At 34.8% G+C, this 26299-nt stretch overlaps 1 protein-coding gene across 7 annotated transcripts in view; it reads left to right on the top strand.

The window, feature by feature from the left end:
• The window catches only part of NDEL1 (nudE neurodevelopment protein 1 like 1), a 97112-nt gene that overhangs the window by 52663 nt on the left and 18150 nt on the right, over nucleotides 1-26299 (top strand). For 4 of the 7 annotated variants that reach the window (XM_051995710.1, XM_051995708.1, XM_051995709.1 and 1 more), the window contains 4 exons: nucleotides 4672-4808; nucleotides 6788-6961; nucleotides 9840-9931; nucleotides 11365-11516. In XM_051995710.1, the coding sequence (XP_051851670.1) occupies nucleotides 4672-4808; nucleotides 6788-6961; nucleotides 9840-9931; nucleotides 11365-11516 (555 nt within the window). Of the gene's footprint in view, nucleotides 1-4671; nucleotides 4809-6787; nucleotides 6962-9839; nucleotides 9932-10124; nucleotides 10351-11364; nucleotides 11522-11741; nucleotides 11803-24087; nucleotides 24123-26299 lie in introns of those variants that run through there. The other 3 variants (XM_051995714.1, XR_007953414.1, XM_051995712.1) reach the window with 3 other exon arrangements.

The following is a 26299-nucleotide window of genomic DNA, read 5'->3' as shown; positions in this document are numbered from 1 at the left end:
AGAAATATAAGGACATTGAGGCACAGGGGATAGATTATTGGCCCTGGAGTCAGGAAGATCTAAATTCAAATGTCACTTCAAGTGTTTAACCCTGGGCAGATCACTTAACTTAGGCCCTTAGCACAAAATGGCATGAAATAAGTGCTATATAAATACTTATTCCTTTCCCCTTTTGCAGATCACGATTTAACATGAAATAGGTTAAACTGAATTCCAAGGACAGCAAATAGAAGTGAACAAAGAATATAAAATTGACACACAGACATCTAGGCATCTGTGGTAATGAGAGAACTTAAGTAGTTCCTCCTTTCAATAGATAGTACTAATATTTATCCATTTATTTATTTTTGCTGGGGCAGTTGGGGTTAAGTGACTTGCTCAGGGTCACACACCTAGGAAGTTTTAAGTGTCTGAGGCCAAATTTGAACTCAGGTCCTCCTGACATCAGGGCTAGTGCTCCATCTACTGTGCCACCTAGCTGTCCCTATTCATTTAATTTAATTTCTTAACTGGTATTGATGGTTGTGGGCACCAAATGTTGGGGTTTGATCATGTAAAGAATTCACAATGGCCATCCTCTTTGGCAAAAGGTAGATTTATTTAGGGGAATGGTTTACAGACAAAATGGAAGAATACAGTAGGCACCAGAAATGGTAAATATGAAAGCGTGAGAGAGCACATAGCAAGAAAAGGTGTTTTAATAATTAAGCATGGAAAAAACAAATTTTCTAGTGGAACTCACAATTCATCAGGAGAAAGGGAACACCCCATGAGGTTGGAGTGTGCCCTTAGCTGGCAGGATAAATAGCAAAAGAGATTTAGCACCTTAAGAGAGTTAGTTAGCTATATGTAGAAGAAGGACATCAGAAGGAGAGACACCACTTGGCAGAGGGGAGTGATGAGGCAGGGGTAGTATCTAGGGATTCAGCATGAGCCGTGGACATATTTATAGGGGAAATTTAATCTCAGGGATTTGACATAACTCTGACTTCTGGCTGGAAAAAGCAAGGTAGGGCTATCGACAACCTTCACAGAGGTGGGACTATGAGACTAAACTACTCTCAATCAGTGCTCTTTCCTCCCTGCCCCAGGGAGCAATTCCATCAGTGCTCCACTCCCTCTTTGCTAACCAGTTACTGAGGACTCATCAGTTTTACCTACAATTTTGTCTGGTGGTAAAGGAAAGAACTTAATCTCAGACTTAAATCTGACCTACGGTAATTTTCCTCGAGCTCAATCCTCCAGTTCAAATATAAAGTCCAATAATCAAAATTTTCACAACCTGATCCTTTCCTCTCTTCTCTATACAATCTGTAGTCTAAACCTACTGGTTTCTTTGCAGTTTTTTGCACACAGCACTCTATCCCTCATCCCCATGGCTTTACATTACTGTCCTTTATACCTGGAATGCTCTCTCTCCTCAGTTCTACTTCAACTTAACTTAGTTTTCTTTAAGATTCAACTTGAGGGACCCTTCTCCCCCATTTATCACAGACTTGTCCTAGTCCCTCTAACAGTTAGTACCTTCTCCTGAGTACCTATCTCATATATAACTTAATTATTTTCATCTTTCATCTTCTTACTCACTTTAATTTTTATTTAATGATTACTTTATATTGACAACATTATCCCTTGCACTCGTTTCTTTTCCGATTTTTTTCCCCTCCCTCCCTCCACCCCCTCCCCTAGATGGCAAGCAGTCCTTTATATGTTGGATATGTTGCAGTATATCCTAGATACAATATATGTTTGCAGAACCGAACAGTTCTCTTGTTGCATAGGGAGAATTGGATTCAGAAGTTATAAATAACCCGGGAAGAAAAACAAAAATGCAGATAGTTCACATTGGTTTCCCAGTGTTCTTTCTTTGGGTGTAGTACTCACTAAAATTTAAGCAACTTGAGGCAGAGACTATTTTTTCTTTCTTTATAGCTTCAGCACTTATTGTGAATGCTTAATAAATTTTGGAGACTTGACATTGTTTTCTTCATTCTAGCTACTTTACCTTATAAAAGTTTATAAATCTTCTCATTTGTCTTTGTGTCCTTCATATTCTTTATTTTATTCAGTCTAGTAATATTTCACTATATTCATGTGCCACAAGTTATTGAGTCATTCTCCTATCAATAGGAATCTAAATTGTTTCTATTTTTAGCTCCAATAAAAAGTATCCTCTAAGATTTTCTATTCCATTTTTGGCTTTGGACTGCATGTTTGGCAATGGGATTCTAAATCAAGGATATGTGCATTTTAGTCACTTTCTTTGCATAACCCCAGATTTTTTTCCAGAGTTGTTTGATCTTCTTACAGCTTACAATAGTGTAATGTGTCATTTAGAAATTGCATTTTTCTTGTTAGAGATTTAGAACAGTCTTTCATATGGTTTTTAATAACTTCCATTATGCTTTGCAGAACTATTTGTCTTTGTACTTTGATCACTTATCCATTGGGAAAATATCCTATTTTTCAAAACAAGAGAAGATGTAACTAGGGCAGGATATTGAGATGATTTGGGTAGTGACATGATTTGAACAAAGTTAATGACTAAAGATTCCAGCAAGAGACCAGATAAAAGACAGAGGATCTCAGATGAGAAACAACTGGAGATAGTCCCTTGTGGATTGTTACTCTAATGAAGAACTCTCAGACCTTTTGAGGCTTAAAAGTCTTTAGGCATTTTGGGACTATTTAGTTAGCACTTATATCCTAGAATAAACTGACTTTTTAAAGGAGAACATGTTGTGTCAAAGTTCCCTTTTAATATCGTGACCCAGTTTCTCCAATTATTCTATTTAGTCATTCTGCCTCAGGTTATAACCTTTCCCTCTTAATGTTTGATGAGATAAAGGTCTACTTCAGTTGCTCTGCCCCAAAACCCCAGGCTATAATCATTCCCTCTTAAATGGTTGATGAGATAAAGGTTTTATATCTTTAGGTTATAGACATTCCTTCTTAATGTTTGACCGGATAAAGGTTTACCCATTTTAGATGTCATTAGAATATCAGTAACCTCCCTCCATTGTGTCATCCTAGGGGCCTCCCCCCTCCATTAGGTTATCCCCATCCAGGTACCTCCCCCATTATGTCATTGTTCTTGTTATCCTATAAAAAGCTTGCCCTCTGATACTTAATTGCTGGACTCTTTGAGACGGTAGTCTTGTCCAGCACTGTGACAAAGATCCATTTGGTCCCAGTATCATTCTCCATTTAATAAACTATTGAATTGGTCTCTAATCTCTGTCTTGCTCAGTTTCTCTGGCATTACAAAAAGTCCTCTGCATTTATCTTGCGAGTCTTTTATAGATTTGGTAGAAATCAGATCACATTCTTTAGCTAAATTTGAGAATGAAGTAGGACTAGAATTCTTGTAATGTCCTGCTATATTCAATCTTGAGGGTCAGGGACAATCCAGACTCTTTCTTGTCAGAACTTTTAATCTCTTATGTGGACAAAAATTCTTACAGGAGAGTTCTTGACAGATGAAAGAGTGAGCCTTAGAAGTGGCCATCTGACACTTCACTTATGAGTCAATCAGATATTTATCGAGCATATATTCTAAGCTATGTTCATTTAAAAGTCTCTAATTATATGAATACTCACACCACCTGTATGCACACACATTAACCTAGTGAAGAATATAATGAAATTTCAGCACTTATTCCTCTTCAGGAGCTTACAATCAAATTAGATAGAAAAAAATTCACAATTCAAGTCAGTTAAGTAAACAACATATTAAGGATGGTAGTAATATCACTGGCCTTTACACAATGCATGATGACTTGCTGAATACTTTTTTCACCATTGTGAAATTAGTAGTATTGATGTGAACCCTAAAACAGCTTATCTTCAAGAATTGCTAAAACAAGCCCATCTTGTTCTTATTATCAATCACAATTAGGTCAGTACTCCCAGACTGTCTTGTTTGTGTGGAATGATGTGAAGTTGGAGTCCATTGTTAATCCATCCATCCTTCTTCAGCCTCCTTGTTAGCATATTTGAGACTCCTTGTTAGCATATTTGAGACAACTTTGATGAGAACTCAATTTTCCCAGATTATCTTTAAGATAGTCTCAACATGTCAGTACACGTTCTTGTCACTCCCTAGAATCCCATCTTTATTTTCCCCTCTTCTTTCTGAGCTATTAAAGTCAAATCCCCTCAAAAGCAAGTTGGGACTCTGCCCTGCCTAGTAGCATTTGTTTGAGTCTGTGAGCGATGTCACACAAATACGTGGCAAATCTCTGTTATCTGTGATGGATGTCTTGATATTTCTCTAACTACTGTGCTCTCCCAAGTCTGTTTCATATTTCTATTTCATATTTTCACTTCTGGTGCCTTTATTACCATTTTAGCATGCTTATTATCCCCTTCTTCCAGATGAGAAACAAAGGCTTTGAGAAGCTCAGTGACTTTGATCATATAGTTAATGAACTATTGAGGCAATACTTCAAGTCAGGTTTTATGATCGCTCCCATTGTTTTATCTATACCATGCTACTTTATGACAGTCATGTCTGACTATAGATAGACTGTCTCAATTCAGAGGAAAAGAAATTATTTTGGGTGAAATAATAAAAATAAAAAATAGAATAATTTTTTTCTTAATTATTTGTATATCTTGCATGTAAACACTTTATTTTATGAAAATCTAATATTTTGGTCTTTGTTTTAGGGCTACAATAGTTTCCCTGGAAGACTTTGAACAAAGGCTGAATCAAGCCATTGAACGAAATGCATTTTTGGAAAGTGAACTTGATGAAAAGGAATCTTTGCTGGTTTCTGTACAGAGGCTAAAGGATGAAGCAAGAGGTACAGTTTGTTCTTTTCTGCAGTGATTGGTCCAAAACATTTAGTTTCATTCTATCTGGTATCTGTGTGGTGTGATGAATAGAGCAGGAGGACCTGAATTTGAATTCTAACTCAGAGATTTACTTGCTGTCTGTTATTGAACAAATCAGGTTTTTGTCTGTAAAGTAGGGATAATGATAGAGTCTGCCTCACAGTTATTGTAGGACAATCATGTCTTTTAAGCATTTTGCAAATTTTAAAAAACAGTATACAAATGTTAGCTGTTGTAATTATTTATATTATTCTATTTACTGATCCTGACACTTTTCCTCTGGGTATTTGTTGGTTCTCTGCTTAGAGAACTCATTCAATTACCTGGGACTTTAGAATCACTTGTGAATCTAAGTTCTACATCTGTATACTTGAATTCTAGGACTGTTTTCAAATGTTTGCAGTTCATTTCCATTTGAATACTCTACTATTACTGTCTTAGAAATAGCCTTCTTTTCCCATTCTGCTCCTCAATCAGTGCCTAAAACTTACAACTCCTTTTCTTTAACTTCCTTTTTTATTTAGGAGTCCCTGACCCCAAAGTCTTCATTAGTCTATAAACCACTTAATACAGTTTTGGGTGTCATTAGCCAAAAGGTATCTGTTTGAATTCATGAGAATATGAATTAATTCTTAGAGGGAAAAGAGCTGAAGTTCAAGCCTTGAAAAATGAACAAAGGTAATAAAGGATAAAGAATAAGCCAATGATGCAAGTGAAGGAATTAACATCTTAGGAGGAGAATTATTGTCATTTGTCCTACAAAGGTCCTCAAGGAGAAAGATTTTGAAAATATCTAGCATTACCTAAAGAGAGATCATTGTTGACACAACTCCTTGGAGAAGGGAATTGGAAATCTTCACATTTTAATCCAGTGAAGGGTTCAGGTCCTTTGTTTTTTCTTCAGGAAGCCATTTTGAAATACTTACATCATTACTTCTTGCTTGCTCTTTTCTTCATTGGGTGTCTTTTGTTTTCTTCTTACTTGCTAGTAATAGAACATAAATTCCATTACTCTTTCGGAAAAGCAATTAAGTTAAAGTATACTTTATACTTTATACTTTTCATCCAGTCATTTGATATACTTTTGGCTCATTCTGATTTTTTTTTTTTTTTGAACCTGAGTATGCAATGGCACAAGTAATTATTCTCAATACTTCAAATATAGTAGGTACTTAACAGTTTTTTTGAATAGTCAATGAAAAAGTACTTAAGTACTTACTGTGTATATAGTACTGTTTTCAGCAATAGAGATGCTTAAACAACTTCTGCTCCAAAGGAGTTTGTATCCTATTGGGGGATACAACATATATAGAAGGTTTCAGTTATAAGTTAGATTGAAAGGGCATAGTGATCCTTAATATGAACTAAGACATATGGAAACACTTAATCATTAGTATGGTTCCCATAAATAAAACATTATCAGTTTCTGATGTCAAATCAGGCATTAACTTGTTTTTTTCTGGGTCTTCAATAACTGTGACTGCTAAGAAGATGGCAGCTTCAGTACCTCCATGGGGTCAATTTTCTGCAGCGGTTGCAGTTATTCTCATTGGGAGAGATTAGAAGTAGTGATATGAGATAATATTGCAGTTTCTAGGGCTCTTAGGATTCTCTCCTTGATAGGAACAATTGGTCACCAATGGATATTGATAGGAATGGATATGGCATACTCCACAGGCTTTGCTCTTCTGGATGATGGTTGTAGGGCCAGTCTGGAAGCAGAACATTTTAAACACCTGAATCATTATATGAATCCAGTAGATAACTTCTGATATATAAATAAGAGAAAATGAATGGTTTGGAAAATTTATAATTGAGACATTATTGAAAGAATGTGTATATTCATAGTAACCCTTTCATGTCTGGGTTTACTAAATGATAATCTACTAAGCTTTTTTACTATTACTTCTAATAAGTCTTACTACCTAAACTGTTTTTTAAATTGTAGATTTAAGACAAGAACTAGCAGTACGTGAAAGGCAACAAGAAGTAACCAGAAAGTCAGCTCCTAGTTCTCCAACTCTAGATTGTGAAAAAATGGATTCTGCTGTACAGGCATCCCTTTCCTTACCAGCCACTCCTGTGGGGAAAGGAACAGAGAATAGCTTTTCTTCACCAAAAGGTTTGTAATTTCTTTCTTTCCAACAGTATAATGTCAACTTAGAATAATCTGATAATTACGCAACTTATTTGGATATACTGGTGAATCAGGCCTTATGATACTTTTGGTATAGTGATGCCAGTATGGGAACTCTTGGAAAACTACTTTTATCAATGCAGATTCATACCTGCTCAGCAATTTTGTAATCTAAGAGATTGGGATACTTAGAAGTTAATTGGCTTTCCAGAATCACACAGTCAGAAGAAGGGCTTGAAAACAGACCTTCCTGACTTGGAAGCCAGCTCTCTATCAAGTATGTCATGTTTAATGAGCATTTGGGAAAAGGGTAGAACATTTCTAGCCAATCAGAGAACCAGCATAATTAAATGTGTAGTAAGGGCCAGGCACTGTGTGTGCCAAGTGCTAGGAATACCAAAAAAAGGCAAAAAATTCCTTCCAAACAGTCCCTGCTCTTGAAGAGCTCATAGTCTAATGGGAGAGATAACATACAAACAACTATATACAAACAAAATGGACTGGAAAATTTGAGAATAGTCTCAGAGGAAAGATTAAGATTAAGAAAGACTGAGAAAAAAGCTTTGGAATTTAGCTGAAACTTCAAACAAGTTGAAGGAGAGTCTTCCAAGTGGTGAGGATAGTGAAAATGCTCAGGCTGAAGAAGTGTCATCTGCAAGAAACAGCAAGGAGGCCACTGGATCACAAAGTATGTGGAAAAGGAGTAAGGAATAAATCTGGACAGGTAGGGAAGGCCAATTTATGAAAAATTCTAAAAACCAAAAAGAGGCAGCATAAAGCAGTTATGCAAATCATTTTTTGGATGGATGACTTGCCAAAAGAAAATACTGGGAAAATGTATAATTTAAAAAAACATCTTGAGAAAAAATATGACATTTAACTGACTTTTTTTTTTAATAGCTATTTATTTACAAGATATATGCATGGGTAATTTTTCAGCATTGACACTTGTAAAAACTTTTGTTCCAATTTCTCCTCTCCTTCCCTCCACCCCCTCCCCCAGATGGCAGGTAGACCAATATATGTTAAATATATTAAAGTATACGTTAAATACATTATATGTATACATATATTTTGTTATTTTGCTGTACAAGAAGAATTGGACTTTGAAATAACGTACAGTTATCCTGTGAAGGAAATCAAAAATGGAAGTGGACAAAAACGGAGGAATTGGAAATGCTATGTTGTGGTTCACACTCATTTCCCAATGTTCTTTCACTGGGTGTAGCTGGTTCTCTTCATTATTGGACAAATGGAACTGATTTGGTTCATCTCATTGTTGAAGAGAGCCACGTCCATCAGAATTGATCATCATATAATATTGTTGTTGAAGTATATAATGATCTCCTGGTCCTGCTCATTTCACTCTAACTAACTTGTTTTTAAATTAAGCACAGAGAACACAAAAATTTATTAAATACATCAAATTAAATGATAAAAATAGGTAGAAAAACATTCAGGGAAAAGAAGAGAGGACACATTCAAAACAAAAAGAGTGGCTGAAAGGGGAAAAAAAGAGACATTTAGGATAAGGAAGAAGCAGAATAGAAAAGTTTTTAAGAGTAAATTGGAAGAATTAAGAGAGAAAGGAGAGGAGAAACAAATAGCTTCCCTTGCCCTAAATTCTGACTACCCTGCCAAAGGTCTTTATTCCAACCTGCCCTTTCAACTATTTCCTTCTGGCTCCCAAAGACTCAGTATGATTAGACTATAGCTTTTTTTTTTAATTTAAATTTTATTTTATTTAATAATAACTTTGTATCGACAGAATCCATGCCAGGGTAATTTTTTACAACATTATCCCTTGCACTTGCTTATGTTTCGATTTTTCCCCTCCCTCCCTCCACCCTCTCCCTCCCCACCTCCCAGATGGCAAGCAGTCCTATATATGTTAAATATGTTGCAGTATATCCTAGATACAATACATATTTGCAGAACCGAACAGTTCTCCTGTTGCACAGGGAGAATTAGATTCAGAAGGTAAAAATAACTCGGGAAGAAAATCAAAAATGCAAATAGTTCACATTCGTTTCCCAGTGTTCCTTCTTTGGGTGTAGCTGTTTCTGTCCATCATTTATCCATTGAAACTCAGGTCTCTTTGTCATAGAAATCCACTTCCATCAGAATACATCCTCATACAATATCGTTGTCGAAGTGTATAATGATCTCCTGGTTCTGCTCATCTCACTTAGCATCATAGACTGTAGCTTTTTGAGAGGCATTGGCCTCCATTAGTCAAAACAGCTTTCTTTCCTTTCAGCAACATATTATCTTTTTTTCTTTCCTATCATTTGTTTATGGATTAGGATTCTATTTGGATTTTGCCCCTCCTCTGTTGGTGGTGAATTGGGATTGTAATAGCATAGCATAGCTTAGGCCTTAGATTATTAGATCATTAAAATTGGAACTAAAAAGTTCCAACTGCCATACCATAGCATGTCATTGTGTGAAGATAAGCATTTATTTACAATAACCAAGTGAAAAAAGCCAATGTAGTTTTCAATTAGCAAAAAAAGCAGCACTAAATTCCTTAAGAATTTCCTCCAGGTAAATTCTATTATTTTTGCCAAGTCTTGGGAAATGTCATCCCTTTGGCAGGTATGAAGAAAGTTAGATTTATGCTTATAAACATATGTAACATGTGCAAAAAAATTTAAAGAACTATTTTGGGGGCACCTAGATGGTGCAATGGATAGAGCACCAGCCCTGAAGTCAGGAGGATCCGAGTGCAAATCTGATCTTGAGTACGCTTAACACTTGCTAGCTGTGTGACCCTGGGCAAGTCACTTAACCCCAATTGCTTCAACAACAAAAAAAAGAAGAAGAAGAAGTACTGTTTTGAACACATCTTTATTTCTTCTAGGTATACCAAATGGTTTTGGCACCAGCCCACTAACTCCTTCTGCAAGGATATCGGCATTAAACATTGTGGGGGATCTTTTGCGGAAAGTAGGGGTGAGCACTCAACTATTTATCCCTTTAAATTTCATTTACTATGTAGTTAATCTGTATTATATTGGAAACAAAGAATAGAAAGGAACCCTTCTTACTATTAAGAAAGTTTAGACAAAACTGAAAAACCATAGAATGTGGCACCTAGACTTTTTAATAGAAAACCAATTCCACATTTCTGTTTTGTTTTTTTTAGCAAGATACAATCAATCTGACTTAATTGTTCATGTGATTATGAATTCCATGATGTGAAAGAAGACATAGACCCAAAAGGAAAAAAAAAATGAAAAAATAAAATAAAAAATATTATACTTCAGTCTGCACTCAGACACATTATGGAATTCACAATATGGAAATATGCTTTACATGAATGCACATGAATAACCTATATCGAATTGCTTATTGTCTCATGGAAGGGAAAGGTGAGAGAGGTTTGGAACTTAAAATATTTTTTTAATGAATATTAAAAATGATCCTTATATGTAATTGGGGAATAAATAAAATATTTAAACATGAAATGCAAATTTCTCAAATCAATAGTTTAATTATTTTTATGAATAAAATACCTTTAATAGTTGTGAGTGCCTTGTAAACCTTAAAGTGTTATGTATTTGTGAAATATTATACTATGCTTGTGTATATAGGCCTCTAGAGTCATATTATTTATTGCAAGAATTATTCTTTCTCTTTTCCTCTGTGCCTTATTTGCCCATACACGAAATGGGAGTAATAAGATAGATCATGTTGTTAACATGCTAACTTTACCATTGGCTTCTCCAGTTTGGCAGAAAGACATGGGATTTTTAGGGGCTATATGAGAACTAAACCAGTAGTTACTTTTTATCTGAACATTTTAATTATAGTCATGAAATATGAGATAGAAATTATACAATAAAGCCTAGCAATATTACCAAAACTTTGTTAGTTTTGTGCAAAATAGATATTCTTTTTATTTTAGAAGTTGTACTTTAAAGATCACCAAGTCAGAAGATTGATTTAGATTCCAGTTCTTTTATTCTCTACATGTATAATCTGAAGAGCTAGTTAAATTTTTAAGAGCCAGGGGAAATGTTTGGATATTGTTAAAATTTTTATTATCATTCCCATATTAAAAAATACATATTCTGTTGAGTTGAAGGCTAAATAGAGAACTGGGAAAACTGAGATCCATTCCTGGCTTTACCACTTTTGTGTTAGAATTTTTATTAATTGTTTGGTAGGGTGACATCCTCCTTCATAGAATTTTAAGTTTATAAAGTGTTTTGAGCTCCTTACAAACGAGTATATTTTATTAGCTGATTGTTTGGTTATAACCCTAGTTTTCTAAGTTATTTAGATAGCCTTTATTATAAAATGGGAGAATGGTGTCAATTATCTAAGATTCTTATTTGCAGATACTATTTTGACAAGTGAATTATTCTTTCTTTTTTATTTAGGCTTTAGAATCCAAATTAGCTGCTTGCAGGAATTTTGCAAAGGATCAAGCATCACGGAAATCTTATATTTCAGGGAATGTTACTTGTGGCCTGGTGAATAGTAACAGCACAAAGTTCTCTCGTTCAGGGCATACATCTTTCTTTGATAAAGGGTAAGTCCCAAAGAACATGGGAATTAATTTTTTTGAGTAAGCTATTAGGAAAAGTTAATAAATGACCAAGTGCATTTAGTAAAACTTGATGTACTTGAACATAAACTACATACACTGCATTGTACAAATCCAGAAAGCATAAACCAGTTAGAAACTTATTAATCTACTTCTCCTGAGGTTGTGTATTATGTGTATTATATTATTACATATTATCAGCTGGATTAGAATAGAATTAATTCTTAATCCCTTTTGGGCCTCTCACCAAATCTTGGAACCCATTTTCAAGGTAACTGTATTCTTGTTGACTCACAAAGAAAAAACTTTGGGCAAACTGAAAGAAGTCAGTACTTTTAAGGGCACCTCTGATTTTGTAGCTTTTGAGCCATTTCATCTCTATCACTAATATAACTAACTTAGGAAGTTCTTTTCTCCCATTTTCCCTATGAAAGCAAAATATTAGTTACTAGAAGATTTCATAGACTTTTAAGGGGACTTGCAATTCTTGTTTTGCTTATTATCTATAATAAATGTATAAACTATGTTAACCCCAAATGTATTTAAGCCCATTGTAAAAATAGCTTTTTTATTTATACAAAAATATATAATTGAGTATCTTCATTATCTTTGCCTTAGAAAATTTGACTCTGGAGCCAGCCAACTATTGCTACTAATTGATACTATTTGATTAAGGGCCATTTTCTTTTCAAAGCACACATCATTAGATTTAATAATCTTATTGCTAAAATATTAAATAATTTTTATATCTTTCCTGGAGTTTCTTGGTGGAAACATTCTCCTTGACAATATGTGGGTAATTTTTCAGACAGACTTAAAGAATGTGGCCATATTTTAACTCTAATCTTTGCATAAAGGCTTGGAGAAAATAAAGGAGCATCCTTTATACATGTTGGAAATTATCTAAAAGATACATTGGATTTTTACCTAGTAATGTCAAATTAACTTGTATAAATCAGTTATTTTTTCTCCATATTGAGTCATGAATTCTGTCAAACCTGTTAATTTAATACTCTTCCAGGGAAACCAATTTAAACCATACCTTCACTCATCAAATGCATTGTTATCTTAATGACTTACTAATTTGTATTCCTCTCAGGATGAAGAGAAATTAAATTAGATGCAGGCTAGAATCCTCTGTTCTCATTTATAGTTCTCTTTAGTTGTAGGAAATATACTAACAATTTAATGGGAGGGAGAGGAGGAGGTGGATGTTGGAAATATGAAAGAAGATCTTGTGTGGAACTAATTTATTTTCACATAGAAGTAATATCTTAAGTGTTGGTTTGGGGGGATCAGTATACTAATTGTGTGTATTAGCACAGTATGATGTTATTGTAATCATGTTATGGACTGAAAATATTTTTGTGGATTGGCTTAGGAATCTTAACTACCAGTTAAAATATTTCCTGTGGGAAAATGTGTTCCTTGCTCTGAACACCTGACCTATAAATAAATCTTTGGAGCTCTGATCCTTCTATAAGTTGGAAGCTTTATTTGTTTATTCTCTGTCCCTTTTTCAGGTCATTGAATTTATGGCTAAGAAAATAAGGCTAGTTAGAAACATGAAGAAAGATAAATCTATGTTAGATGGTCATTGTGTTTCTAAATGGGCCAGGAGAACTCATGTAAAGGCCAGATGGTTGTCTGATGCTTCTTTTGATCAAGAGGATACCCTCTCTAGCTTTAGTGAACCTGAGGTTCGCTTATTCCATTTAATATATGTCATATGCTAGCTTTGGAAAAGTATTAAAAATTTAGGGTTTTATTTTATTTGAATTGTTTGTGATTTAAAAAATAAACCAAGAGATTTAAAGACTTAATTGTACATTTGAATCTCAGTGGGAAAAGCTAATGAGTTGTCAAAATAATCTATACCAGCTTATCTAGAGGACATTTTTTTAAAAATAACTTTTTATTGATAGAATCCATGCCAGGGTAATTTTTTACAGCATTATCCCTTGCACTCACTTCTGTTCCGATTTTTCCCCTCCCTCCACCCCCTCCCCCAGATGGCAAGCAGTCTAGAGGACATTTTTCTAAAGATGATCCTTGATGCCTATTTTTATAGGTGGTACTTTGATTAGACTGAATGATTTCGAAGACCTGCCATTCTATAACCTTTCTAACATGTCAGCTTCCATGTTCTGTTGTCCAGACCTTTCCATTTCCCTCTCCCCACAAAGTAATTCAAAACACTTCTCTAGCAGCTGTTAAATTTGCTTCCTTTTTCCTTGTTCAGACATTCTGACCTTATTTTGATATAGATTATGATAAGTTGTTCTGTGTCTAGTTTCTGCCATATTATTTTCCAATTTTCCCAGCAGTTTTTGCTGGATAATGAGTTCTTATTCCAGAAACTGTCTTTGGATTTATCAAACACTATGTTACTATGATCAGTGACTATTGTGTCTTGTGAACCTAACCTATTCTACTGATCTACCACTCTATTTGTTACCCCATACCAAGTAGATTGGATGACTGTTGCTTTTATAGTTTTAGGTGTCGTATGACTAGGCCACTTTACTTTTTATATTTTCATTAATTCCCTTGATATTCTTGATCTTTTGTTTTTCTCAGATGAATTTTGTTACTATTTTTTTCTAGCTCTTTGAAATAATTTTTTGGCAGTTTGATTAGTATGGCATTGAATAAGTAGATTAATTTAGATAGAATTGTCATTTTTATTATATTAGCTCAGCTTACCTGTGGTGTTTTCTTCTTTTGTATAATATGATGGTTCTGTGGGAGCAGGTTTCTTGGGGAGGTTTTCTGGAGGCAGCCTTAGTTTCTGTTCAAAGTAATAATCACCTCAAATGCAGCCAGTTGATAAAATCCAAACGTTTATTTTCTCCTTCCAAGTCTTATCTCTTTCCTTGGGCCTGGGAGCTCTTGTTGCTAGTACTTTGCTTCTAGCCTCTGCCTCAACTCCGACTCTTGGCTTCTCAATCTCCAACTGAGATACTCTGAATCTTTTCAACTGACTTTCCTGACTGAGCTCAGCTGTTTTTATGCTCTCTCAAAAGTTGACTCCTCCTCTGAGAGTGGGATTATGGGAGGTGTGAAGCCAAAGGTTGATTTCTCTGAGAGAGTGGGATTGTGGGTTTCTGACTTGTGAAGCTCCCAAAAGTGTGAACTCCAATGAGTACTTAAATACATTAGTGAGCTAGAGGATTTGCTAAGTACCATGCTAAATTAGGCAACTGATTATCACTTTGTAAGGATTCTAAACTTACCTGTGAATAATTGATATTTTCCCAGTTGTATAAACCTGAATTTATTTGTGTGAAAAGTGTTTTGTAATGCTATTCATATAGTTTCTGGATTTGTCTTGACGGATAGATTCCCAAATATTTTATATTGTCTACAATTTTCTTAAATGATATTTCTCTATCTCTTGCTGCTGAACTTTGTCAGTAGAAATTTCTACCAATTTTGTTGGTCTACCAACAGCATTTCTAAATGCTGATGATTTATGTGGGTTTGTATCCTGCGACTTTTCTAAAATTGTAATTGTTTCAAATAGTTTTTATTTGATTCTTTAGGATTTTCCAAATATGACATATCATCCGTTAAAGAAGTAGTAGTTTTGTTTCCTCATTGTCTATTCTTAATTCCTTCAATTTCTTTTTCTTCTCTTATTGAAAAAGCTAACATTTTAGGGATGATAATGCACATTCTTGTTTCACTCTGATGCTTGCTGATGGTTTTAGATAGATACTGCTTATCATTTTAAGGAAAACTTTCTTTATTCTATGTTCTTTTGTGTTTTTATTAGGAATAAGTGTTTTGGTTTGTTAAATGCTTTTTTCTGCATCATTTGTTTTTTGTTAGTTTGTTTATTGAGCAAGTTAATTATGCTGATAGTTTTCCTGATCCTTCATTCCTGGTATCACTCATACTTGGTCATAATGTTTTATCCTGGCGATAAATTGCTGTAATCTCTTTGTTCATATTTTGTTAAAAAAAATTTGCATCAATTAGGGAAATTGGTTTGTAATTTTTTTTCTCTGCTTTGGCTATCAGCACTTTAGGTATCAGCACATATCTATTATAAAAGGAATTTTGTAGGACTCCTTTTTTTTTTTCCTACTTTTCCAAATAGTTAATATAGTATATTGAAATTAATTCTTTAAATGTTTTGTAATATTCATTTGTAAATCCATCTAGCCCTTGAAATTTTTTTCTTAGGGAGTTCATTGATGACTTGTTCAATTTCTTTTTTTAAATGGGATTATTTAAGCATTTTATTTCTTACCTTTGTAAATCTGACCAATTTATATTTTTGTAAATATTCATCCATTTCAATTTTATTGTCAGATTTATTAGTTGGGCAAAATAGCTCCTAATTATTACTTTAATTTCTTCTTCATTTGGTGATGAGTTCTCTCTCTTCCTTTTGAAATGAAACTAGTAATTTGGTTTTTTTTCTTTTGTGGCATTCTCTTCTTTTTCTAGAATGTATGACGGTTCTCTGGGAGAGCAGGTTTCTTGGGGAGGTTTTCTGGAGGCAGCCTTAGTCTCAGTTCAAAGTAATAATCACCTCAAACACAGCTAGGGGTTTAAGTACAGTCTTTTATTGTCTCTTCCAAAATAGCTTGGTTAGTTTTCTTAGAGGCCTGTCTCTCTGCTTGGTTCCAAGAGCTCTTGCAGCTTGTCCTTTGTCACCTCCAGCTCCCTCTGAATCTTGGTCCTATTCCTCCGAATCCTTCATTCTGCCCGACTGTAGTCTTTAATTTGTCAATCTCCCGAATTGTCTGACTTCTGGCTTTCAGTCGTTTTCAATTGACTTCACTAACTCAGCTCTTTTTATGTTCTTTTAGAGGTGTAAACTTAAAGGTTGACTCCTCCTCGGAGAGTGGGATTATGGGAGGTGTGAATTCACAAAGTTACAAAGTTAACTTTGTGAATCTCAGGTACTTGTGAACTCCAGTGTGTGAGCTCTAATGTGTAAACTCTCTTAAAGGTGTGAGCTCTAATGTGTGAATTCTCCCAAAGGTGTGAACTCCAAAGGTGTAATACATAAGCACTGTTTCTATCAGCTCTAATGACTTAACACTTTGTAAGGATTCTAACACTTTTTCTAACCAAATTAATCAAGTTTATCTATTTTGTTGTTGTTTTTCCATAAAACCAGCTTTTAGTTTTATTTACTAGTTCAGTAGTTTTCTTTCTATTTTATTAATTGGTCTTTTTATTTTCAGAATTTTTAATTTGGTATTTAATTGGGGATTTTTAATTTGTTTTTTTTTCCCCCTTAGCTTTCTTAATTGTACACTCAATTCCTTGATCTCCTCTTTCTCTAGAAATCATATAAGCATCTAGAGATATAAAATTTCCCTTAAGAGCTGCTTTGACTCTTTTGGTGGGTTGTCTCATTATTGTCATTCTCTTGGATAAACTTACTGATAATTTCTGTAATTTATTGTTTGACCCACCCATTGTTTAGGATTAGTTTCCAATTAATTTTTGTTTTTCTATAGCCCTTTATTATATGTAATTTTAATTTTGTCATGATCTGAAAAAGATGCATTTAATATTTCTGCCTTTCTACATTTGATTGTGAGGTTTTTAATGCCCTGACATATGATCAGTTTTTTGATAAATGCCATATACTGCTGAGAAAATCATACATTCTTTTCTATCTTCATTCAGTTTTCTCCAGAGTTCTATCATATCTAACTTTTTAAAGATTCTCTTTACCTCCTAACTTTTTTCTTCTTTGTTTTGTGGTTAGATTTATCTATTTCTGAGAGAGGGAGATTGAAATCCATCACTAGTGGTATAGATATAGTTTTGATATAATTTCTTTCTGTAACTCACTTCTCAAAGAATTTGAATGCTATACCACTTGGTGCATATATGTTTAGTATTGATATGACTTTTATTATTTATGGCTCCCTCGAACAAAATGTAATTTCCTTTCTTATCTTTTAATTAGATCTATTTTTAGTTTTGCTTTGTCTGAAATCAGTTGCTACCCCTGCTTTTTTTTTTTAACTTCAGCTGAAGTATAATATTTTGCATTAGTCTTTTATCTTTAGTTTGTGTGTATCTTTCTGCTTTAAATGTATTTCTTGTAAATAACATATTGTAGGGTTACAGCTTTTAATCTTCTATACTACTCGCTTCTGTTTTATGGGAAAGTTCATCCCATTGACCTGTGAACTGTTATGATTACTAGCTCTATATTTCCCACCATCATATTTTTCTCCATTTATACTTTTTTCCTCTCCTTTTTACCCTTTTCCTCCTTACCAGTGTTTTGCTTTTGATTCCCACTTCCTTCAATCTGCCCTCCCTTCTATTTGTCTTCCTTTTCTTACCTCCCCCCCCTATTATTCCCCCTTCTTCCCCCCCCCCCCCGTTCTCTAAATTTCTGTACCCAGTTGAGTATGTGTTACTCCTTCTTTGACTAAATTCTTATGAGATTAAGGTTCAAATCTAATAAAGAAAAGAGTTCTTAAGAGTTACAAGTATCATTTTCCCATGTAGGGAAGCTTGACCTTTAAAATAGCATTTTTTTTTTTTCTTTCCTGTTTATCTTTTTATGCTTTTCTTGAATCTTATATTTGAAGATCACATTTTCTGTTCAGCTTTGGTCTTTATTTTTTTTTTTTTATCAGAAATGATTGAAAATCTCCTGTTTCATTGAAATGTCTATCTGTTCCTCTGATAGTGCTCAACTTTTCCTAGGTAGTTGATTCTTGGTTGTAATCCAAGCTCCTTTACCTTCTGGAATATTATATTCCAGGCCCTCTGATTCTTTAATATGGAAGCTGCTAGGTCCTGGATAATCCTGACTGTGGCTCCTCAATATATGAATTGTTTCTTTATGCTTGATTGCTGTATTTTCTCCTTGACCTGATAATTCTGGGATTTAGCTACAATATTCCTTGGAGTTTTCATTTTAGGAGGAATCAGTGGCTTTTTCTGGTGACTATTTTATCCTCCGGTTTTAGGATATTGAGGCAGTTTTCTTTGATGATTACTTAAAAGATGTTGACCAAGTTTCTTCCCTCCCTCCCTTCCTTACTTCCTTCTTTCCTTCCTCCTTCCTTCCTTCCCTCCCTCCATCCCTTTCTTCCTTTCTTCCTTTCTTTCTTCCTTTTCTCCCTCCCTCCCTCCCTTCCTTGTAATGGGCTGAAGCTTGAGTTGATGTACTGAAGGTCCCAAGCACGTGAGGCTAAATAGTAATTGGACCACACTCTATTAATATATAAGCTTGGAGAAAGAATGGCCCCGCCCACTCTTTGTGCAAGTCCTGATGTGTTGTATAGGAAATGACGATTTTGGTGGGTGGAGGCAGGGGAGTGGAACATGAATCGGAAGGAGAGACTGCTGGCTGGCATCTTATCACAGCTGCTCGCGTTGCTATTGCAACCACCCTTCACCTCCAAACCTCCTCTGCTAGCTGGCTTCCTGTCTGCCCATATTGTTATCCAATCCTTCTTCTCCTCTTCTTCAATAAAGATTGAAGATTTTTCCCTTAACCTGAATTCCTGACTGGCTGATTTTAAATGCGGTCATCACACTTCCTCCCTCCCTTCCTTCCTCATTCCCTTCCTTCCTTCCTTCCTTCCTTCCTTCCTTCCTTCCTTCCTTCCTTCCTCCCTCCTTTTCTTCCTCTCTTCCTCCCTTCCTCCCTCCCTTCCTCCCTTCCTTTCTCCCTCCCTCCCTTGTTCATTCTGCTGCTGCTGCTTCTTCTGCTTCTGCTTGTTGTTGTTCTTCTGCTGCTGCTGTTGTTGCTTCTTTCTTCTTCTTTCTCCTTTCTTCTTTTTTGGATTCTGGCTTTCAGGTAACCCAATAATTCATAAATTCTCTCTCCTGGATCTTTTTTTTCAGGTTAGTTGTTTCTCTAATAAGATATTTTACATTTTCTTCTATTATTTTGATTTTGTTTGATTGATTATTGATGTCTCATTGTCATTCTCTTCCACTTGTCCAATTCTAATTTTTAATGAATTATTTTCTTAAATTATATTTTTTACCTTCTTTTCCATTTGTCCAATTTTATTTATTTTTTTGTCAGGTCCTCCTGACTATAGGGTTGATGCCCTCTAGGTATCCCTCCAATTTCATTTTTTCAAAAATCGTTTTGTTCCCTTTTTCTCCCTTTTGGCCATCCTGTTTTTCAAAGGAGTTGTTTCCTTAAGCCAATTATTGTGTTCCTTTTCTAAGCTATTGACTTTTTTCATAATTCTTCTGCATCACTCTCGTTTTTTCCCCCTGATTTTTAAAATCCTTTTTGAGCTATTCCAAGAGAATCTTTTGAGTTTGAGACCAACATATATTCCTTTTTGAGGCTTCACATGTTGGCATTTTGTCCTAGCTGTGTACTTCTGGGTTTGTGTTCTCATCCTTGTTGCCATAGTAGTCTTCTGTGATCAGGGTTCTTTTTGCTTTTTTGCACATTTGTAAGTTGAGCTTTGCTTCTAGGGAACAGGAAGGAAAGAAGGAAGAGAGGGAGGAAGGGAATGAGGGAAGAAACTTGATCCCCTATTTATAAGGGAATAGGGGGTCTCTCACTGATTTTTTGAGGGACAGAATTGTAAAACAGGAGATCATTATGCACGACAACAAGAAGATTATACAATGATCAGCTCTGATGAATGTGGCTCTCTTCAACAATGAGATGATTCAAACCAGTTCCACTTGTTCATTGATGACGAGAACTGTCTATACCCAAAGCTGAGTATGGACCACAACATAGCATTTTCACTCTTTCTGTTATTGTTTGCTTGCATTTATGTTTTCCTTCTCAGGTTTTTTTCTTTCTTTCTAGATCTGATTTTTCTTGTGCGGCAAGATAACTGTATAAATATATATATATATATACATATATTGGATTTAACATATACTTTATCGTATTTAACATGTATTAGACTACCTGCGATCTAGGGGAAGGGAAAGAAGTAGGGAGAAAGAGGGGAAAAGTTGGAACAGAAGGTTTTGCAAAGGTCATTGTTGAAAAAAATTACCCATGCATATGTTTTATAAATAAAAAGCTATTTAAAAAAATAAAACGGTGAAGTGAGCTTTTAAGTCCAGAAGACCTTGGATTCAAGTTCTTCCTTTGACATGTAAGTGTAACCTTGGAGAAGTGGCTTAGCTTCTCAATCCTCTAAGTAACTCTGAGACTGCACCAAGAGGGTACAGATTAGCTTTAGTAGATAGGTTTTCCTTGCCTGGTAGTTCCCTACATGAATAAACACAGGTCTGTTCCTATCCCTAATTTTGTTGTTCAGTCTTTTTTCAGTTTCTTTCTTTATTGGGGTTTTCTCAGCAAAGGTACAGGAGCTATCTTTCTTTAGCTCATTTTACAGATGAGAAGACTGAGGCGAACAGGGTTAAAGTGATTTATCCAGGGTCACACATCTAATAAGTGCGTGAGGTCACAGTTGAACTTGGGAAGATGAGTGATTCCAGATCTAGACTCATTACACCACCTAGCTGCCCTATCCCTAATTTTAGGAGACCGAAAAGTCTTAAAAGACCTTTTATTTCCCACTGGGAGTCAACAGCATTTTGGTAAAGCATTAAATATTTTATTTAAAGAATGTTTTAAAAAAAATTAGAACATGATCTTTTTTTTATTGTCAAATATGTAATTTGAAAAGTTTTCTTATTCTCAAATGAATTTTTTTGGTGACATCTGAGTGCCAGAGTTTTTCTGAAGGCAGTTCAGATTACATTTTCGAAATTATGTCAGTTGGAAATTTTTTAAAATTAGTTTTCAGACATTTACTTATTACTTACTCTGCCAAAAGAAGTGTGTATGAAGTCTGTTGTTCTATCTCTTTAAGAACAAATTAGAATTAGGATATTGTAGTTAATATCCTGATAAGTAAGGTATTTGTCTAATTGAATGTTTTGGTTAATTAAGGCTTAGAACCTCTTTTAATTTCAGCCTGTCTAAGAAATAGATTAGTTGATCCATGGGATAGGTTAGGTTCACAAGACAAAATAGTCAACTATAACAATCTAGTGTTTGACAAACCCAAAGATTCTAACTTTTGGGATAAGAATTCATTATTTGATAAGAATTGCTGGGATAACTGGAAATTAGTATGGCAGAAATTAGGCATGGACCCACACTTAACACCGTATACCAAGATAAGATCAAAATGGGTCCATGATTTTGGCATAAAGAATGAGATTATAAATAAATTAGAGGAACATAGGATAGTTTATCTCTCAGACTTGTGGAAGAGAAAGAAATTTGTGACCAAAGATGAACTTGAGACCATTACTGATCACAAAATAGAAAATTTTGATTATATCAAATTAAAAAGCCTTTGTACAAACAAAACTAATGCAGACAAGATTAGAAGGGAAGCAACAAACTGGGAAAACATCTTCATAGTTAAAGGTTCTGATAAAGGCCTCATTTCCAAAATATATAGAGAACTGACTCTAATTTATAAGAAATCAAGGCATTCTCCAATTGATAAACGGTCAAAAGATATCAACAGACAATTTTCAGATGATGAAATTGAAACTATTACCACTCACATGAAAGAGTGTTCCAAATCACTATTGATCACAGAAATGCAAATTAAGACAGCTCTGAGATACTACCACATACCTGTCAGATTGGCTAAGATGACAGGAAAAAATAATGATGAATGTTGGAAGGGATGCGGGAAAACGGGGACACTGATGCATTGTTGGTGGAGTTGTGAACGAATCCAACCATTCTGGAGATTAATCTGGAATTATACCCAAAAAGTTATCAAACTGTGCATATCCTTTGATCCATCAGTGTTACTTCTGGGCTTATATCCTAAAGAAATACTAAAGAAGGGAAAGGGACCTGTATGTACCAAAATGTTTGTGGCAGCCCTGTTTGTAGTGGCTAGAAACTGGAAATTTGAATGGATGCCCATCAATTGGAGAATGGTTGGGTGTGGTATATGAATATTATGGAATATTATTGTTCTGTAAGAAATGACCAGCAGGTTGAATACAAAGAGGCTTGGAGAGACTTAAATGAACTGATGCTAAGTGAAATGAGCAGAACCAAGAGATCATTATATACATCAACAACGATACTGTATGAGGATGTATTCTGATGGAAGTAGATTTCTTTGACAAAGAGATCTAACTCAATTTCAATTGATCAATGATGGACAGAAGCAGCTACACCCAAAGAAAAAACACTGGGAAATGAATGTAAACTATTTGTATTTTTGTTTTTTCTTCCCGGGTTATTTTTACCTTCTGAATCCAATTCTCCCTGTGCAGCAAGAGAACTGTTCGGTTCTGCATATATATATTGTATCTAGGATATACTGCAACATATTTAACATATATAGGACTGCTTGCTATCTAGGGGAAGGGGTGGAGGAAGGGAGGGAGGGAGGGAGGGGAAAATCGGAACAGAAGTGAGTGCAAGGGATAATGTTGTAAAAATTACCCTGGCATGGGTTCTGTCAATAAAAAGTTATTATAAGATAAAACTAAAAAAAAAAAAAAAATTCATTTGTAAAAACAAATATGGCCCGATAATAACCTTTAATTTGATGATTCAGTATTATATACTGAGACATCTTCATGAAGGTTGTTGTTTTGTATGGTATGGTTAGATATAAAAAGTTTAGTATTTGTATGCTATATTTATATTGATCCTAGAGCACATCCTGGAAGTAAACTTTTTAAAGTATGCATTAATTTACCAGATTGTAGAATAATTCTAGTTATTTGAAGATTTTGGCTAAATGAGGGCTTCACTATTATTAATTCATAAATCCATAATGTGTATATTGTCATATCCACATTAATCACTATCTCTCCTCCCCCTCCCCCACAGTTCTCCTTCCTGCCAATGACTTAGTTCTTCCCTAATGTCTCATTTAACTAAAAGAGTTTATGTTCTGCCACTGAATTCTTCCTCAAAAACTTGCCAGGTATTCTAGGCTTTCACTTACATAGGTATACTAGCCTTAAAACATCCCTGGGGTTTTCCTCTGCCCTTTGCTTGGATTATACAACTTATTGATGATCTAAGCAATTAAAACAGTTGGCTGTGACACAGAAAAAAATAAATGGCCACACTTATTGTGTAGATTTGCTTTGTTTGATTGTATTTGTTACAAGGGAGAGTTATTATAAAAGAACAAAAGAAGCTGAAGGAAGTTTAGAAAGAACTACATTAACAAAGCAGTTTTGGAACTGCTGCTATATTATAGCTTTTATATACTGTGTTGATTGTGTACTTTTAATGTCCCAACCTGTGTGTAATAGAGATTTATAGTTTCATTTAGAATCATCATTTCCTATTTTCTTTGACCCCCAAAATGATTGTCAAGTTCATAATAGTACAAAAAACAATTTAATTAAAATCAAAATAAAGCAAAATCAGATTGCCATTTGATAACTGCTTAAGTGTGATGCTAGGAAGGAAACGCAATGTGTTATGTCAGACAATGGTCTTTAAACAATCTAATTTCTTTTGGAGCTTATTCACATTTGCAGGTGTTAATTTTTATGAATAATATGAAAATAATTTATGTGTTGCTATTTACATAAATTGTTTCCTTTTTTCTTTTCTTAGGCAAGAAAAAGTCATATTCCCCACCTTGTTCATGGGTAAATTCAATTATTCTGCTGTAGTTGGGTACATTGTTTGAATCGTGGTGTCTAGCAGAAGAGAAATTAACCAAAATTCAGCATACTAACTGCATGGGCCTGATTCAGTTCAATTCAACAAATAAGACTTACTCTGTGCCAGCATTGTGCTGGAGATACAAAGACAAAAACTGCCTTTAAGGAGCTTCTATTCATTTCTCAGTTTTAACTAGCTTATAGCGTGTTAGTAATCTGTTTTGAGATGGCTACATATTGCTGGTTGTGTTCTACTTTTATAAAAAGCTGAAGGAGCGTCAATTCTGGTTTTAGTGCCACCGAACAGCTCCTGTTACTTTACCCCATTCTTCCCACAAATCTGTTACTAAATCTTGTCATTTCTACAACCAATTTCTTACATACAGCCTGTTTTCTACTCACATGGGTGCCACTCTGGTGAAGGCCTTTATTATATCTGGACTAGTGCAAAAACTTTCTTAACTATTGCTGGGCCTCAAATCTGACCCCACACCAGGCCATCAGTTGCCAAGATCATATTTCTAAAGTGTAGTCTGACCGTATCACCCGCAGAGTGACCACTGCCATAATCAAATAAAAAGTCTTCTCTTTGACCTTTAAAACTCTTCATAATCTGAATAACTTCCCTATCCCCTTCTGTCTTTCCCAGTCTTATACTTTACTTCCCTTCACACACTGCACAATTCAGCAACATGGGCCTACTTGGAAGTTTTTTTTAACACAATACCCCATCTCTCTCCCTTTGATGTCCTCCCATGCCTGGAATGCTTTGTTCTTCCCCACTCCTGTCTTTGTTTCCTTGATTTCTAAACTTAACTCAAAATGGACTTCTGCTTGAGATTTTCCCAGTGTCCCCAGTTGCTAATGCCTTCTTTCATATAACCCTCATCTACTCTGTATGTATGTTTGTACCTAATTGTATATGTGTTGTCTTCCCCATTAGAATATACAGTCTTTGAGGGCAGGTGTTGTATTTTTTTGTCTTTCTTTGTATCTCTAGTGTTTAGCACAGTACCTGGCATACGGTAAATCCTTGATATTTATTGTTGGTCAAATGGCTGATTGATTAGGATTTCTTTCTTTTGAGGAATTAGTAACTATTTTTAAACTTTCTGTTTATGTTACCCGATAGGCGAATGGGGATTTGATTTTTAGTAGTTTGTTAATTAGATTTATCTTATTTCTCCAATGAAAACCTTAAGCAAGATCTATGTAGAAATTTGCCCTAGGAGTAAAGTTCATGGTTATAGTTTCAGTTCTCCCTTCTTTTCTTAGCTTCTTCTACCTTTCCTCTTCCCTAACAGCTGCTTTTCCATTAGTCTTTCAAATAGAGCATTAGTTATTTCCTTTGAATTATTAGTTATTTCACAAAACCCTCTTGAGTTAGGTAGTGATAAATTTTGAAAGCCTTAGTTACTAATGTGGTCAGGGCTCTAGGAAAAGTGGAAGCAGAAGTTATTTCATCCTAATCTAATGTGATTTTGTGTATTTCATATTGTCACCTAATATTTTTTGAAATCCAAAAATCATGCTTTATATGTATTCCCCATATTCTTCATGCCTACTTTAGGAGGCAGACATTGAACACCAGAGTAAGTAACAGTGACATATAGGGAAATATATATATGTAATTTCTCTAGTGATTTCCCATTTTTAAAACACCAGGGATGATGACAAGATGAAGACTGAAACTGTTCCTGAGCTGATTCAGCTTCTCTTCCCCTATTAGACTCTACTCAGAGCAATGATAATCAGCTTTCATGATGACTAGCATCTTGTAAAGATTGAAGTAGCACAGTACTTTTATTACTTCCAGATCACTTCTATTTCAGTTTCCATTGCCTTCTTTTTTTTTTTTTTAAATTTAAATTTTATTTTATTTAATAATAACTTTGTATTGACAGAATCCATGCCAGGATAATTTTTTTACAACATTATCCCTTGCACTCGCTTATGTTTCGTTTTTTCCCCTCCCTCCCCCCCCCCCCCCCCAAGATGGCAAGCAGTCCTATATATGTTAAATATGTTGCAGTATATCCTAGATACAATACATATTTGCAGAACCGAATAGTTCTCCCGCTGCACAGGGAGAATTGGATTCAGAAGGTAAAAATAACTTGGGAAGAAAATCAAAAATGCAAATAGTTCACATTCATTTCCCA

Source organism: Antechinus flavipes, chromosome 4 (assembly GCF_016432865.1).
Source record: "Antechinus flavipes isolate AdamAnt ecotype Samford, QLD, Australia chromosome 4, AdamAnt_v2, whole genome shotgun sequence".
Lineage (NCBI taxonomy): Eukaryota > Metazoa > Chordata > Mammalia > Dasyuromorphia > Dasyuridae > Antechinus > Antechinus flavipes.
This window is presented reverse-complemented; position numbering and strand designations above follow the sequence as displayed.